The sequence below is a fragment of the Oncorhynchus tshawytscha genome, linkage group LG04, assembly GCF_018296145.1.
Source record: "Oncorhynchus tshawytscha isolate Ot180627B linkage group LG04, Otsh_v2.0, whole genome shotgun sequence".
Lineage (NCBI taxonomy): Eukaryota > Metazoa > Chordata > Actinopteri > Salmoniformes > Salmonidae > Oncorhynchus > Oncorhynchus tshawytscha.
This window is the reverse complement of record NC_056432.1, coordinates 21,034,581-21,050,262: the sequence shown is the minus strand read 5'-3', so window position 1 is coordinate 21,050,262 and position 15,682 is coordinate 21,034,581. Positions and strand designations below refer to the sequence as shown.

General features: G+C 42.6%; 2 protein-coding genes across 2 annotated transcripts in view; one reads left to right on the top strand and one right to left on the bottom strand.

Annotated features, from left to right (window-relative positions):
* Positions 1-15,682, bottom strand: part of LOC112232818 (tetratricopeptide repeat protein 16) — a 28,066-nt gene that overhangs the window by 8,344 nt on the left and 4,040 nt on the right. The gene's annotated exons all lie outside the window — the stretch shown is intronic.
* On the top strand, positions 116-15,126 carry LOC112232817 (solute carrier family 2, facilitated glucose transporter member 8). The gene is made up of 10 exons (XM_024400049.2): positions 116-500; positions 699-861; positions 1,078-1,284; positions 1,515-1,614; positions 2,355-2,566; positions 2,978-3,127; positions 8,190-8,298; positions 8,760-8,927; positions 13,687-13,832; positions 14,164-15,126. The coding sequence occupies exons 1-10, from the start codon at positions 409-411 to the stop codon at positions 14,305-14,307; spliced, it is 1,491 nt and encodes a 496-aa protein (XP_024255817.1). The 5' UTR covers positions 116-408; the 3' UTR covers positions 14,308-15,126.

Genomic DNA, 15,682 nt, shown 5'->3' with positions numbered 1-15,682 from the left:
TTTGCATATTTCCGTTAGGGAACGCCTTCCCTGTGAAACGAACGAAACTACGTCATGGGAACAGCTGCACTTTTATTTTGAAAAACCAAACCGGAAATTGCAATTAATTGCTAGCGTGCGCATCAACTGATTATATGAAAACACAAGACCAGATTTCACAATCCGTTGGTCGGTCGGTCGGTCAGTTGACAACATTGAAACGGATATATTGCTTTAAAAATTGTAATATAATTATGATTTTCGTTTTTTCCTGATCATTGTCGATTTGAATTAGGTGGTTATAGTCTCACGCGCGGTGGTAGTTTTCCCTTCGCGTATAATTTTTTGCACAGGTTTGCTAAATTATCTGTCGCTGTCTCTGCATGTTCAACATTCATGGTTGTCAAGTGACTGCGAACAGGACAAACCATGATTGAAATCCAAAATGAGTCAAGACGATTGCTTGATACAGAAGATGGAGAAGACACAAGAGTGAGGTCGGAACAGGACGCATATCTTGAGTAAGTTTGTGTTATTGATTGTTAGAAACATGTCTGCAAGGAAAGTTTTAACCCAATATCTTTGGTGGCCCTATACCACATAACATGATGTTGTTCTTTACTAAAACCATGGTCTCGTGTTGTTGAGATGAAGTCTTTTATATGTATTGTTACAATAGATACTGATTTGTAACCCCCACCTGTTCTGTCTTTCAACAGCAAGGTGAAGAATGGAAAGCTGTTCCTGGCCACTCTCGCAGCTGTCCTTGGTCCCTTGAGTTTTGGGTTTGTATTGGGGTACAGTTCCCCTGCCATCCCTGAACTAAGCACAATCACTGACCCAAGATTACGACTAGACGATGACGAGGCTTCGTGGTTTGGGGTAAGATAAATTCTGGGCCCCATGACAAGAATGTTTTTTCCCCCCCCCTCTCACATAACCTCACTAGGATATGCTTTGAATCCTTGTCATGCAAGGACCCAGAGTTTTTCTTGGTCAGGCCACGCCACTCTTGGGGGGGGGGGACTTAGGGCCCTAATCATTCCTGAGTGGATGAAAGTGGACATTAGCCGCTATTTGACTGTTTTTCTTTTGTAGTCTATCGTGACGATAGGAGCTGCTATAGGAGGTCTACTCGGCGGTTGGATGGTGGACAAGATCGGGAGGAAGCTGAGTCTTATGTTCTGCTCTCTACCTTATATCTTTGGTTTTACTATTGTCATTGCTGCTCAGAATGTCTGGATGCTGTATCTAGGGAGGGTACTCACAGGACTGGCAAGTGGGGTTACGTCACTCGTGGTGCCAGTAAGTACTATGGAATGTCTACTCTTATGCTATCAGTTTAAGGTCAGAGGGAGTTACAATTGACCATGATAAGTGTACTATGTGAATGCCTGCATTCTAATGATCTTATTTCATCATACATTTCTATTTTACATAGCACCTCAAATGTTGAATTATTTATATTGATATGCCATGCTGCATACTCTTCCTGTGAAAATTGTTTTTCACTTTTCTCTTCCTCTGTGCTCTAGCTATACATCTCAGAGATTGCCCATGAGCGTGTCCGTGGGACAATGGGCTCCTGTGTTCAACTCATGGTGGTCACAGGAATCATGGGGGCATATATAGCAGGTATGCCACAGTAGGTGTCTGTTTGTTAGCAGTATTTGGATGTTATCACTTTATCGTTTTGAATCTCATGAGAAAGTTTTTTTTTTTTTTTTTAATACTGTATCTGGTCAGCAGAGGGGATTTCTGACCATTCCACTAAGGATTTCTCTGTTTTGTACAACTTTGACAGAGGTTACAACAGTAGTCATACGGGTAGAGGTTCATGTTTTGATGTGGTGCAAGGTTTTCCAATCAGTATTGGCAACCGAACCTTGATAAACACATGTCATGTGATCATCACCAGGAATGATCAAGATTCCATCCTGCTAACTGAGAGCTCTCATTTGTGCCAGCCTCCCAAGCCACCGCTATGCCTAATCAAGTTACTGACATGACATGCTTGTTTCTTAAGATACTTTCCTCAATAGACAGTACTATTGCAGGCGTGGTAGGTTGTTTTGTCTCATTGTCTTATGTTTAGAAGGAATGGTCTTTGGCTGAGGAATGTTGTAAGGCAGAGGCTTTTCATTATCCCATTGTCTGTATATGCTCTTCTAATTGTGCATATTTCAATTTAGTGGGGTGATGGATACTAATAATCGACACTATAGATTTTCATTGTTCATCTTCTGGAGTTACATAATATCAACACCACTGTATGTGGAATCCAGAATGTCAGTGGTTAATTTTCACTGGGAAGGATCCAACTAGGGTCATCCCACTACTGTCCTCTCACATTCCCTACTCTACTAACATCCCAGGGATGTTTCTGGACTGGCGCTGGCTGGCAATCTGCTGCTCCATCCCACCCACCATTATGATGGTGTTCATGTGTTTCATGCCCGAGACCCCCAGGTTCCTGTTGTCTCAGGGTAAACGGAGGGAAGCCGAGGAGGCAGTGCGCTTTCTGAGGGGGCCAGATGCCCCTGCAGAGTGGGAGTGTGCCCGCATTGAGGATGCTTCTGACGACCAGGTGAGCTTTGTGTATTCCCTAATAATCATGAGGTATAAGAATTGCTTTGAAAAAGACATTGTGCAATGGTGTAACACAAGGGACAAAGGTATGGATTGTGAAATATTGAGTCACCTCTGTGTTGCACTTAACCAAATCAATAAGAACATGTGGGAAAAATCCAAAACTTTTAGCTGAAGGAACTCTGTCTTTACTTGCATGGTTTTGTATCTGAGTGAGTATATTCTGGTCAGCCCCACTACTATAGGGAAGCAGAGCAGAGATAAACTTGGCAGAGCTGAGAAACGGTTGTCATCCATTCAGTGGATATAGTGTGAGGAGAATCAGGAACAAAGAAGCATGCTAACGCATCTGACTCATGTTAATGGGAATAAGAGGGTGTGATGACTGTGTGCTTTGTGTTAAACCCAGGGAGGTAGTTTGGGGATGGCTGATCTTAAGGACCCTGGAGTATACAAGCCCCTTGGAGTGGGCATCATGTTGATGCTCTTCCAACAGCTCACTGGTATCAATGCCATCATGTTCTATGCTGAGACTATCTTTGAGGAAGCCCATTTTAAGGTAAGAATTGTGAAGTGTTATTTGAGGTATTTTGGCTGCTGGAATGAGCTATTTTATTTTTTATGATTACAGTTTTAATACATTGATCAAAAATATAAATGCAACAATTTCAGAATTGACTGAGTTACAGTTCATATAAGGAAATCAGTCAATTTAAATCAATTAAAACTGACATTTTCAGCTTCCAGGAATTGTGTACATATTCTTGCGATGTGGGGCTGTGCATTATCATGTTGAAACATGAGGTGATGGTGGCGGATGAATGGTACAACAATGGGCCTCAGGATCTCGTTACGTTATCTCTTTGTATTCAAATCTCCATTTGATAAAATGCAATTGTCTTCATTGTCCATAGCTTATGCCTGCCCATACCATAACCCCACCGCCACCATGGGGCATTCTGTTCACAACGTTGACTTCAGCAAACCCCTTGCCCACATGCCATTTGCCCGGTACAATTGGAACCGGGATTCATCTGTGAAGAGCACACTTCTCCAGCTTGCCAGTGGCCATTGTGACTTTACTTTCATTAATCTGATGACTTATTTATTTAATACACTAACTATGTTTAATTGTTACCAGATTTAAAATGATCATCTAACAATTAACTCAGAAGGAATTTGGGGCACCACGGAAGAGATTAAGAGTTATCATCTCCTTAATTAGTCTATGGTATATCTATTACATCGATAAACCGTAATCTTATTAATTATTACCTCACATCATCATTCTAAACAGTTGTAATCTCATGCATCAGCAAAAAACCCAGCCTATGGGCCTCCTGGGTGGCACAGTGGTTAAGGGCGCTGTACTGCAGTGCCAGCTGTGCCACGAGAGACTCTGGGTTCGTGCCCAGGCTCTGTCGTAACCGGCCGCGACCGGGAGGTCAGTGGGGCGACACACAATTGGCATAGCGTCGTCCGGGTTAGGGAGGGTTTGGCCGGTAGGGATATCCTTGTCTCATCGCGCACCAGCGACTCCTGTGGCGGGCCGGGCGCAGTGCACGCTAACCAAGGTTGCCAGGTGCACAGTGTTTCCTCTGACACATTGGTGTGGCTGGCTTCCGGGTTGGATGCACGCTGTGTTAAGAAGCAGTGCGGCTTGGTTGGGTTCACTCTAGAAGATAGCTAGCTAGCTAGCCAGCATGGTTCCCACTGGGTGATGAGACTAGCGTACAGTGATTGTCTGGAAGATAAGCTTCTTGCCAACACCTCGAGTCGATACTCAGGGTTCAGGATTCAGACCACTTTACACTCACAGCTGCAACCTGGCAATGTTCTGGTCTCGTCTGGGAGGTGAGGTATTTTCTTCACCTCGTGTAACTGACGGCTCGTGTAACTCACGGTCTAATTTTAATTTCTGTTGGGATTCTGACCAAAGGGGAAGATTCCGTTAGTTTTATATGCTCTCTGGTTATGCAGTTTATAGAGATTCTCTTATAAACTCAGCAAAAAAGGAAACGTCCCTGCGTTTATTTTCAGCAAACTTAACATGTGTAAATAGTTGTAAGAACATAACAAGATTCAACACCTGAGACATAAACTGAACAAGTTCCACAGACATGTGACTAACAGAAATGGAATTATGTGTCCCTGAACAAAGGGGGGGGGGGTCAAACGTAACAGTCAGTTTCTGGTGTGGCCACCAGCGGCATTAAGCACTGCAGTGCATCTCCTCATGGACTGCACCAGATTTGCCAGTTCATGCTGTGAGATGTTACCCCACTCTTTCACAAAGGCACCTGCAAGTTCCTGGACATCTCTGGAGGGAATGGCCCTAGCCCTCAGCCGCCGATCCAACTGATCCTAGACGTGTTCAATGGGATTGAGATCCGGGCTCTTCGCTGGCCATGGCAGAATACTGACATTCCTGACTTGCAGGAAATCACGAGCAGACACGTGGTCTGCCACTGCAAGGACGGTCAGCTGTCTTCTCAGTATCCTTGTAGCGCTGTCTTAGGCATCTCAGTACGGACTTTGCAATTTATTGCCCTGGCCACATTTGCAGTCCTCATGTCTCCTTGCAGCATGCCTGAAGCTTGTTTACGCAGATGAGCAGGGACCCTGGGCATCTTTCTTTTGATGTTTTTCAGAGTCAGTATATACAGTGGGGCAAAAAAGTATTTAGTCAGCCACCAAGTGTGCAAGTTCTCCCACTTAAAAATATGAGAGGCCTGTAATTTATCATAGGTACACTTGAACTATGACAGACAAAATTATTTTTTTCCCCAGAGAATCACATTTTGTATGAATTTATTTGCAAATGATGGTGGAAAATAAGTATTTGGTCAATAACAAAAGTTTCTCAATACTTTTATATACCCTTTGGCAATGACAGAGGTCAATCGTTTTCTGTAAGTCTTCACAAGGTTTTCACACACTGTGAAATATTTTCTATGGGGTTGAAATCTGGAGACTGGCTAGGCCACTCCAGTACCTTGAAATGCTTCTTACGAAGCCACTCCTTCGTTGCCCGGGTGGTGTGTTTGGGATCATTGCCATGCTGAATGACCCAGCCACGTTTCATCTTCAATGCCCTTGCTGATGGAAGGAGGTTTTCACTCAAAATCTCACGATACATGGCCCCATTCATTCTTTCCTTTACACAGATCAGTCGTCCTGGTCCCTTTGCAGAAAAACAGCCCCAAAGCATGATGGATCCACCCCCATGCTTCACAGTAGGTATGGTGTTCTTTGGATGCAACTCAGCATTCTTTGTCCTCCAAACACGACAAGTTGAGTTTATCCCAAAAAGTTATATTTTGGTTTCATCTGACCATATAACATTCTCCCAATCTTCTTCTGGATCATCCAAATGCTCTCTAGCAAACTTCAGATGGGCCTGGACATGTACTGGCTTAAGCAGGGTTCACGTCTGGCACTGCAGGATTTGAGTCCCTGGCGGCGTAGTGTGTTACTGATGGTAAGCTTTGTTACTTTGGTCCCAGCTCTCTGCAGATCATTCACTAGGTCCCCCCCGTGTGGTTCTGGGATTTTTGCTCACCGTTCTTGTGATCATTTTGACCCCACGGGGTGAGATCTTGCATGGAGCCCCAGATCAAGGGAGATTATCAGTGGTCTTGTATGTCTTCCATTTCCTAATAATTGCTCCCACAGTTGCTTTCTTCAAACCAAGCTGCTTACCTATTGCAGATTCAGTCTTCCCAGCCTGGTGCAGGTCTACAATTTTGTCTCTTTTGGTCTTTGGTCTTTGCTCTTTGGTCTTGGCCATAGTGGAGTTTGGAGTGTGACTGTTTGAGATTGTGGACAGGTGTGTTTTATACTGATAACAAGTTCAAACCGGTGCCATTAATACAGGTAACGAGTGGAGGACAGAGGAGCCTCTTAAAGAAGGTCTGTGAGAGCCAGAAATCTTGCTTGTTTGTAGGTGACCAAATACTTATTTTCCACCATAATTTGCAAATAAATAAATTAAAAATCCTACAATGTGATTTTCTGGATTTTTTTTCTTATTTTGTCTGTCATAGTTGAAGTGTACATATGATGAAAATTACAGGCCTCATCTTTTTAAGTGGGAGAACTTGCACAATTGGTGGCTGACTAAGTACTTTTTTGCCCCACTGTAGGTCTCTTTTAGTGTCCTACGTTTTCATAACTGTGACCTTAGTGTTTTAACAGTTTACAGACTGTAGGCAATTAACGACCGTTCCACAGGTGCATGTTCATTTATGGTTCATTGAACAAGCATGGGAAACGGTGTTTAACCTGTTGAGTGTAGGGGGCAGTATTTTGATGTTTGGATGAAAAACGTACCCAAATGAAACTGCCTATTTCTTAGGCCCAGAATCTAGAATATGCATATTATTGTCAGATTAGGATAGAAAACACAAGTTTCCAAAACTGTCCAAATATTGTCTGAGTATAACAGAACTGATATTGCAGGTGAAAGCATATGGAAAATCCAACAAGGAAGTGCCTAAGAGAAACAAATCTCTCTGTTCCATTGCATGCCTTCCCTCCATTTAAAGGGATATCAACCAGATTCCTTTCCTTATGGCTTCCACATGGTGTGAACTGTCTTTAGATGTAGTTTCAGGCTTCTATTCTGAGAAATGGGCGAGAAGGATCACATCGCGTCAGTGGATGGCTGGGTGCTAGCAGAGTTTTGCATGCGCAACAGCTTGGAGCAGACATTTGCTCTCTCTCCTATTGAAAAAGCTACGGTCTGGTTGAAATATCGATTATTGTAAAAACAACCTGAGGATTGAGTATTAAACTTGCCATGTTTCTACCTACTTTACGGATACTATTTGGAATTTGTCTGCCCTGTCGTGACCGCTCGGGCCTGTGGATTTCTGAACAAAACACGCCAACCAAATGGAGTTATTTTGGATATAAAAATAATCTTTATGGAACAAAAGGAACATTTTATTGTGTAACGGAGTCTCGTGAGTGCCAACATCCGAAGATCAACAAAGGTAAGTGATTAATTTTATTGCTTCTCTGACTTTCGTGACCAACTTTGCTGCTAGCTGTTTGAAATGTTTTGTCTGAGAGATGTCCTAACATAAACGCTTGGATAGCTTTTGCTGTAAAGCTTTTTTTGAAATCTAACACACCAGGTGGATTAACATGACTGCAGTCAGCATGCCAATTGCACGCTCCCTAAACTTGAGACATTTGTGGAATTGTGTTGTGTGAAAACTGCTAATTTAAGTGGCCTTTTATTGTCCCCACAAAGTGCACCTGTGTAATGGTCATGCAGTTGAATCAGCTTCTTGGTATGCCACACCTGTCAGGTGGATGGATTATCTTGGCAAATGTAGAAATACTCACTAACAGGGATGTAAACAAATTTGTGCACAACTTGAGATCAGCTTTTTGAGCATCTTTTAGTTCAGCTCATTAAACATGGGACCAACACTTTAGATGTTGCGTTTTATATTTTTGTTCAGTGTCGCTTAATTGGTTCAATTTGTTGGTTTTTACACATTACTATTCATAAGCTGTAATATATGATCTAAATAATATCAATACTATGGATATTGACATGCCAGTTGGGTTAAATGTATTAAATGGCAGATGGTGATTTTGTTTTTCAGAACAGCAATGTTGCTACGGTGGTAGTAGCAGCAATCCAGGTAGTGTTCACTGCAGTAGCAGCATTGGTCATGGACCGCGCTGGAAGAAAACTTCTCCTCATCCTCTCAGGTGCATATGTCTCAAGCGTGTCTGTGTAATACCAGATACTTAACTTCCTCCACCATTGATTTATAATGCATCAATTGAGTCCTTTTGTGGCAATCCCGCTCAAAATGTAGGGGGTGGAAATAAGGCACTGACTGTCAAGCTTGACATCAGATTATCTCGCCCCAACTCCCTAAAAATAATTGTTGGCCTCCATGCACTTACTACAAATGCCTCATTTGCTGTATTGTAGATTGCTCTCTGTTACACTTTTTTTTTGTATTTTTTGTATCGGCATTAGCACAGTATCAGCACAGTATATGATCCATATCTCCAAGACACCAGCAAATCAAAAAGAAGAAAAAGATTGAGTCATGTCACGTGCCATAGTTTTAGAACTATGACATGTCTGTACTCTGCCATCTTTATTCTTGTTCACCAATGTTAAAAGTAATGTCAATTTCTCCCTCCCTTTATATATCAAGGAGTTTCTATGTGCCTAAGCACTGCTGCCTTTGGTGTCTACTTCAAGTTGTCCAGTGAAACCCATGGTAACTCCTCAGGACTTTGCCTAGTAGAGAGTCCCTTTGCAGAGAACCCTGCAGTTGGGCTGTCCTGGCTCGCACTGGCCAGCATGGGCTTCTTCATCACTGGTGAGCTCCACACTTAGATTGGGCTCTGTCTAGTCTAGAAAACAGTGACTATTGTTGCCCAGCAAACTATCCTGGCTAAATAAACACATTTAAAACAAATTGTTGGCAATGTACAGTGCATTTGGAAAGAATTCGGACCCCTTCCCTTTATCCACATACAGCCTTATTCTAAAATGTATAACTTTTTTTTTATACCTCATCAATGTACACACACTATCCCATAATGACAAAGCGAAAACAGGTTTAAAAAAAAGTTTGTACATTTATGTAAAAAAAAAACGTTATTTACCTAAGTATTCAGACCCTTTGCAGTGAGACTCGAAATTGAGCTCAGGTACATCCTTTTTCCATTGATTATCCTTCAGATGTTTCTACAACTTGATTTGGCGTCCACCTGTGGTGAATTCAATTGTTTGGATATGATTTGGAAAGGCACACAACTGTCTAAGGTCCCACCGTTGACACAGTGCATGTTGGAGCAAAATCCAAGCCATGAGGTTGAAGGAATTGCTGTAGGATTGTGTAGCGGCACAGATCTGGAGGAAGGGTACCAAAACATTTCTACAGAATTGAAGGTACCCAATAAACAGTGGCCTGAATCGTTCTTAAATGGAAGAAGTTTGGAACCACCAAGACTCTTCTAGAGCTGTCCACCCGGCCAAAATTAGCAACCGGGGGAGAAGGGGCTTGGTCATGGAGGTGACCAAGAACCCGATGGTCAGTCTGACAGAGCTCCAGAGTTCCTCTGTGGAGATGGGAGAACCTTCCAGAAGGACAACAATTTCTGCAGCACCTCACCAATCAGGCCTTTATGGTAGAGGTTTCACAGAAGCCGCTCGGGAAAAGGCACATGACGGCCTGCTTGGAGTTTGCCAAAAGGCACCTAAAGGACTCTGACCATGAGAAACAAGCTTCTCTGGTCTGATGAAACAAGCGAACACAGGAGTGGCTTTGGGACAGGTCTCAATGTTCTTGCGTGGCTCGGACTTGAACACGATCAAACATTTCTGGAGAGACCTGAAAATAGCTGTGCAGCTATTTTTGTAGATTATCATTTATACGTGAGATAAATTAGGATCAAGCTCCTTGATTGGATAAAAATGATAACTTTAACACTTCCCTGTAGTACTTTTATTTATCCCCATCCAACCTGACAGCGTTTGAGGATCTGCAGAGAAGAATGGGAGAAACTCTCACCAAATATAGGGGTGACACGCTTGTAGCGTCATAACCAAGAAGACTCGTTGACACTGACGTCTTGCTTCCGGACAAGCTAAACACCTTCGGCCGCTTTGAGGATAACACAGTGCCACCGACACTGCCTGCTACCAACGACAGTTGGCTCTCCTCTCCTCCTCAACCTCAGGAGGCTGAAATTTGGCTTGGCACCCTCAAACTTTTACAGATGCACAATTGAGAGCATCCTGTCGGGCTGTATCGCCGCCTGGTACGGGAACTGCACCGCCTGCAACCACAGGGCTCTCCAGAGGGTGGTGCAGTCTGCACAACGCATCACCGGGGGCAAACTACCTGCCCTCCCGGACACCTACAGCACCTGATGTCACAGGAAGGCCAAAAAGATAATCAAGGACATCAGCTGCCTGATGTCACTGCCTGTTCACCTTGTTATCATCCAGAAGGCGAGGTCACTACTGGTGCATCAATGCTGGGACCGACCGACAGACCTAGCACATTAGAGGCTAATGCCTTAGACTTAATCACTGGCCACTTTAGTAAACTGCACACCGGTCACTTTAATGTTTACATATTTTACATTACTCATCTATGTATATAATGTACAGTCATGGACCAAAAGTTGAATGACATTCATTTTCACAAAGTTTACTAATTGACCTTGAATATGTGGACATCTATAAGTACCTAGGTGTCTGGCTAGACTGCACTAAACTCTCCTTCCAGACTCATATCAAACATCTCCAATCGAAAATCAAATCTAGAGTCGGCTTTCTATTCCGCAACAAAGCCTCCTTCACTCACGCCGCCAAGCTTACCCTAGTAAAACTGACTATCCTACCGATCCTCGACTTCGGCGATGTCATCTACAAAATGGCTTCCAACACTCTACTCAGCAAACTGGATGCAGTTTATCACAGTGCCATCCGTTTTGTCACTAAAGCACCTTATACCACCCACCACTGCGACTTGTATGCTCTAGTCGGGTGGCCCTCGTTACATATTCATCGCCAGACCCACTGGCTCCAGGTCATCTACAAGTCCATGCTAGGTAAAGCTCCGCCTTATCTCAGTTCACTGGTCACGATGGCAACACCCATCCGTAGCACGCGCTCCAGCAGGTGTATCTCACTGATCATCCCTAAAGCCAACACCTCATTTGGCCGCCTTTCGTTCCAGTTCTCTGCTGCCTGTGACTGGAACGAATTGCAAAAATCGCTGAAGTTGGAGACTTTTATCTCCCTCACCAACTTCAAACATCAGCTATCTGAGCAGCTAACCGATCGCTGCAGCTGTACATAGTCTATCGGTAAATAGCCCACCCATTTTCACCTACCTCATCCCCATACTGTTTTTATTTATTTACTTTTCTGCTCTTTTGCACACCAATATCTCTACCTGTACATGACCATCTGATCATTTATCACTCCAGTGTTAATCTGCAAAATTGTAATTATTCGCCTACCTCCTCATGCCTTTTGCACACATTGTATATAGACTCCCCCCTTTGTTTTCTACTGTGTTATTGACTTGTTAATTGTTTATTCCATGTGTAACTCTGTGGTCTGCTCACACTGCTATGCTTTATCTTGGCCAGGTCGCAGTTGCAAATGAGAACTTGTTCTCAACTAGCCTACCTGGTTAAATAAAGGTGAAATAAAATAAATTAAAAAAAATAAAAATTCAGTGTCTTTAGATATTTTTGTCAGATGTTACTATGGAATAAGTATAATTACAACCATTTCATACGTGTCAAAGGCTTTTATTGACAATTACATGAAGTTGATGCAAAGAGTCAATATTTGCAGTGTTGACCCTTTTTCAAGACCTCTGCAATCCCCGGCATGCTGTCAATTAACTTCTGGGCTACATCCTGACTGATGGCAGCTCATTCTTGCATAATCAATGCTTGGAGTTTGTCTGAATTTGAGTTTTTGTTTGTTCACCCGCCTCTTCAGGATTGACCAAGTTCTCAATGGGATTAAGGTCTGGGGAGTTTCCTGGCCATGGACCCAAAATATCAATGTTTTGTTCCCCGAGCCACTTAATTATCACTTTTGCCTCATGGCAAGGTGCTCCATCATGCTGGAAAAGGCATTGTTCATCACCAAACTGTTCCTGGATGGTTGGGAGAAGTTGCTCTTGGAAGATGTGTTGGTAGCATTCTTTATTCATGGCTGTATTCTTAGGCAAAATTGTGAGTGAGCCCACTCCCTTGGCTGAGAAGCAACCCCACACATGAATGGTCTCAGGATGTTTTACTGTTGGCATGACACAGGACTGATGGTAGTGCTCAACTTGTCTTTTTTCCGGATTCCCCAAACAATTGGAAAGGGGATTTATCAGAGAAAATGACTTTACAACAGTCCTCAGCAGTCCAATCCCTTTTGTAGAATATCAGTCGGTCTGTTTTTCCTCAAAGTGGCTTCTTTGCTACCCTTCTTGACACCAGGCCATCCTCAGTCTTTGCCTCGCTGTGCGTGCAGATGCACTCACACCTGCCTGCTGCCATTCCTGAGCAAGCTCTGTACTGGTGGTGCCCCGATCCCGCAGCTGAATCAACTTTAGGAGACGGTCCTGGCGCTTGCTGGACTTTCTTGGGCGCCCTGAAGCCTTCACAACAATTGAACCGCTCTCGAAGTTCTTGATGATCCGATAAATGGTTGATTTAGGTGCAATCTTACTGGCAGCAATATCCTTGCCTGTAAAGCTTTTATGCAAAGCAATGATGACTGCACGTTTCCTTGCAGGTAACCATGATTGACAGAGGAAGAACAATGATTCCAAGCACCACCCTCCTTTTTGAAGCTTCTAGTCTGTTATTTGAACTCAATCAGCATGACAGAGTGATCTCCAGCCTTGTCCTCGTCAACACTCACTCCTGTGTTAATGAGAATCACCATGTCAGCTGGTCTTTTTGTGGCAGGGCTGAAATGCAGTGGAAATGTTTTGGGGGGATTCAGTTCATTTGCATGGCAAAGAGGGACTGTGCAATTCATACAAACTGAGGCAGCAGACTTTGAAAATTAATATTTGTGTCATTTTCAACTTTTGGCCACGATTGAATTCTATTCTACTGTATCTTAGTTGATGCTGCTCTGACATTGCTCGTCCATATATTTATATATTCTTAATTCCATTCCTTTACTTTGTGTGTATGTGTATGTTGTGAAATTGTTAGATATTACTGCACTGTCGGCGCTAGAGAAACAAGCATTTCGCTCTGAATACTTATGAAAATGTGTGATATTTCAGTTTTGCTAAAATGTATAACCTGTTTGCATTTATAATTATTGTGGGGTAAAACAATTTATTACGTTTTAGAAAGGCTGCAGAGTACCAATCTGGGAAAAGTTGAGGGTTTTGAATACTTTTCGAATGCACTGTAGGGGTGTTTAGTAATGTTTTTAGAGTATAGTCGGTTTAGTCACCTATAAGTTGTTCCATGTGTTTTGGCTATAATATTGAAATGACTATTAACCATAAAATATAAATGAGTATAAGTTCAGATCTGACATTTTGCCTTGTGATGTTTTCTCATCGGCATAACCTGTTGTCCGTTCAGGTTTTTCTCTTGGTTGGGGTCCCATCCCCTGGCTGGTGATGTCTGAGATCTTTCCTTCGCGAGTAAAGGGGTTTGCCAGCTCTGTTTGTGTCCTCACCAACTGGGGCTCTGCCTTTATCATCACCAAGACCTTCCAGGACCTGATGGTGAGCTGGTGCTGATTTGGGGCATCGTGTGGCAGACGGGGGGGGATAAAGGGATGTTTTGCAGGCAGAGGGCTTGGCAGGAAGCCATTTTGCAGTTATGGTTTGCATGTTCTTAGCCTAATAGAGACAAATGTCTTCATGTTTTATTACAGATACACACAAATTGCTATGTATATATTTAGATAGTAAACGTGTCGAGCAAGGTAGTTTAGAGCAGTGTCCAAGACAAAACACAGTTTACAGGATCAGCTAAGATGTCTGAGGTAATACTGGTAACTGTAAGGATGAATTTGGGAATTGTAATAACAATCCATGATACGTTTTATTTCAGGACCTTCTAACCAATGCTGGGACCTTCTGGCTGTTTTCTGGGTGTTGTGCGCTCAACATAGTCTTCACCATCCTCTTCGTCCCGGAGACCAAAGGCAAAACTCTGGAGCAGATCCAGACACAATTCAAAGGGACTCCAGAATAATTAAGCTACAATAGACAAACTTAATGCCAACCCCAAATATAACATCAACGACAGCGTCTCACGATACTTTGTGGTCAATAGTTTTCTGGGTAGTCCTATCCGGATGGTCCTTAGCGATAGATTATCTCATTCTGTGACTTGAAAAGGTATAAATGTTTGTGGCTGACTTATGCCTATTTGATACGCTCAGACTTAATAGTGGGCCTTGCATTCTGAGCCATTGGCCTTTTGGGCATCCTGAATGAATGCTGGACCTCTTAAGCCCCCTTTTTAAGGGTACTTTTACCAACAACAAAAAATTGCTGGAGTAGTTTAGCTCACATCACACTTGAAGATTTACAAAATATGTGTGCTCCAGAAATATTTGTCAATTCAACTTACAATGCTTGCATTTCATTGTTTTATGTATTTTTGGGGGTAGAAGTACAAGAACAGTTTACAACATTTTCAAATGTGAGAACAATTAAGGCTATGTGCATGTAAGTTAGAATTTGGCCCATATTGATAATTAGAGACTTTACTGATTTAATGTTCTCTTTGTACCATGGGGGTATACATTTTTAAGTGTGCACAAATGTCCTGTTGGTATTATTTGTCATGTTTTTCTTCTGAAATAACTAAATGTTTTTACTGAAACATATTAGAAAGGTGGAGAAAAGTATGTCATTTTGGTAAGAATGGCTGTGACTACACATGAAGTATCAGTGCACACTGTAATATAATGTGGTATACTATTACCGGTGCCAAAACATTGAAATTAAATGTGCTACAGTAGTGAATGGTCATAATATCATGTTAATAAAAGACTTGTCTATTTCATCCATATTAGCACTGTACATTTTTCTTTACCATAGACATTCTATTTGTTTTCTTATTCTGAATAGTTCTAGGTGTTATGGGGTCTATTCAGTGGGCACTCAACTGTATGGAAGCCTAGCTGTTAGAGGGTTTCCAGTTTGAAACCCAGGTCTGATGGGAAAATTCTGTCGAAGTGAACTGGCAACCGGAGCTGGTATCAAATCCTAGATGCCATTGCCTGCTGTTGTGCCCTTGAGCACAACTGCTCCATGGGCGCCCAGTGTGCACCCCCCTCCACCCTGTGTGTCTGTCGGAGGGGTTGGGATAAAAGCAGAAGTCGACTAAGTGTATAATTGATGAATAAAGTGATTTTAATAAGCTATTGCAATGACATGAGTGTGTGACTAACCCTTGAGAGACTTTTCTCAAACTTGTGGTGGGTCTTTTGATTGCCTACACCTGCAATTATCTGCCTTATTTCCCATCTTACATTTGTATAAACTTGTAAGACCATTTGACTTCTACACTTTTAATGTCATTAACATTTTCCGAGATTATACAGTATGTCGTCTCATGT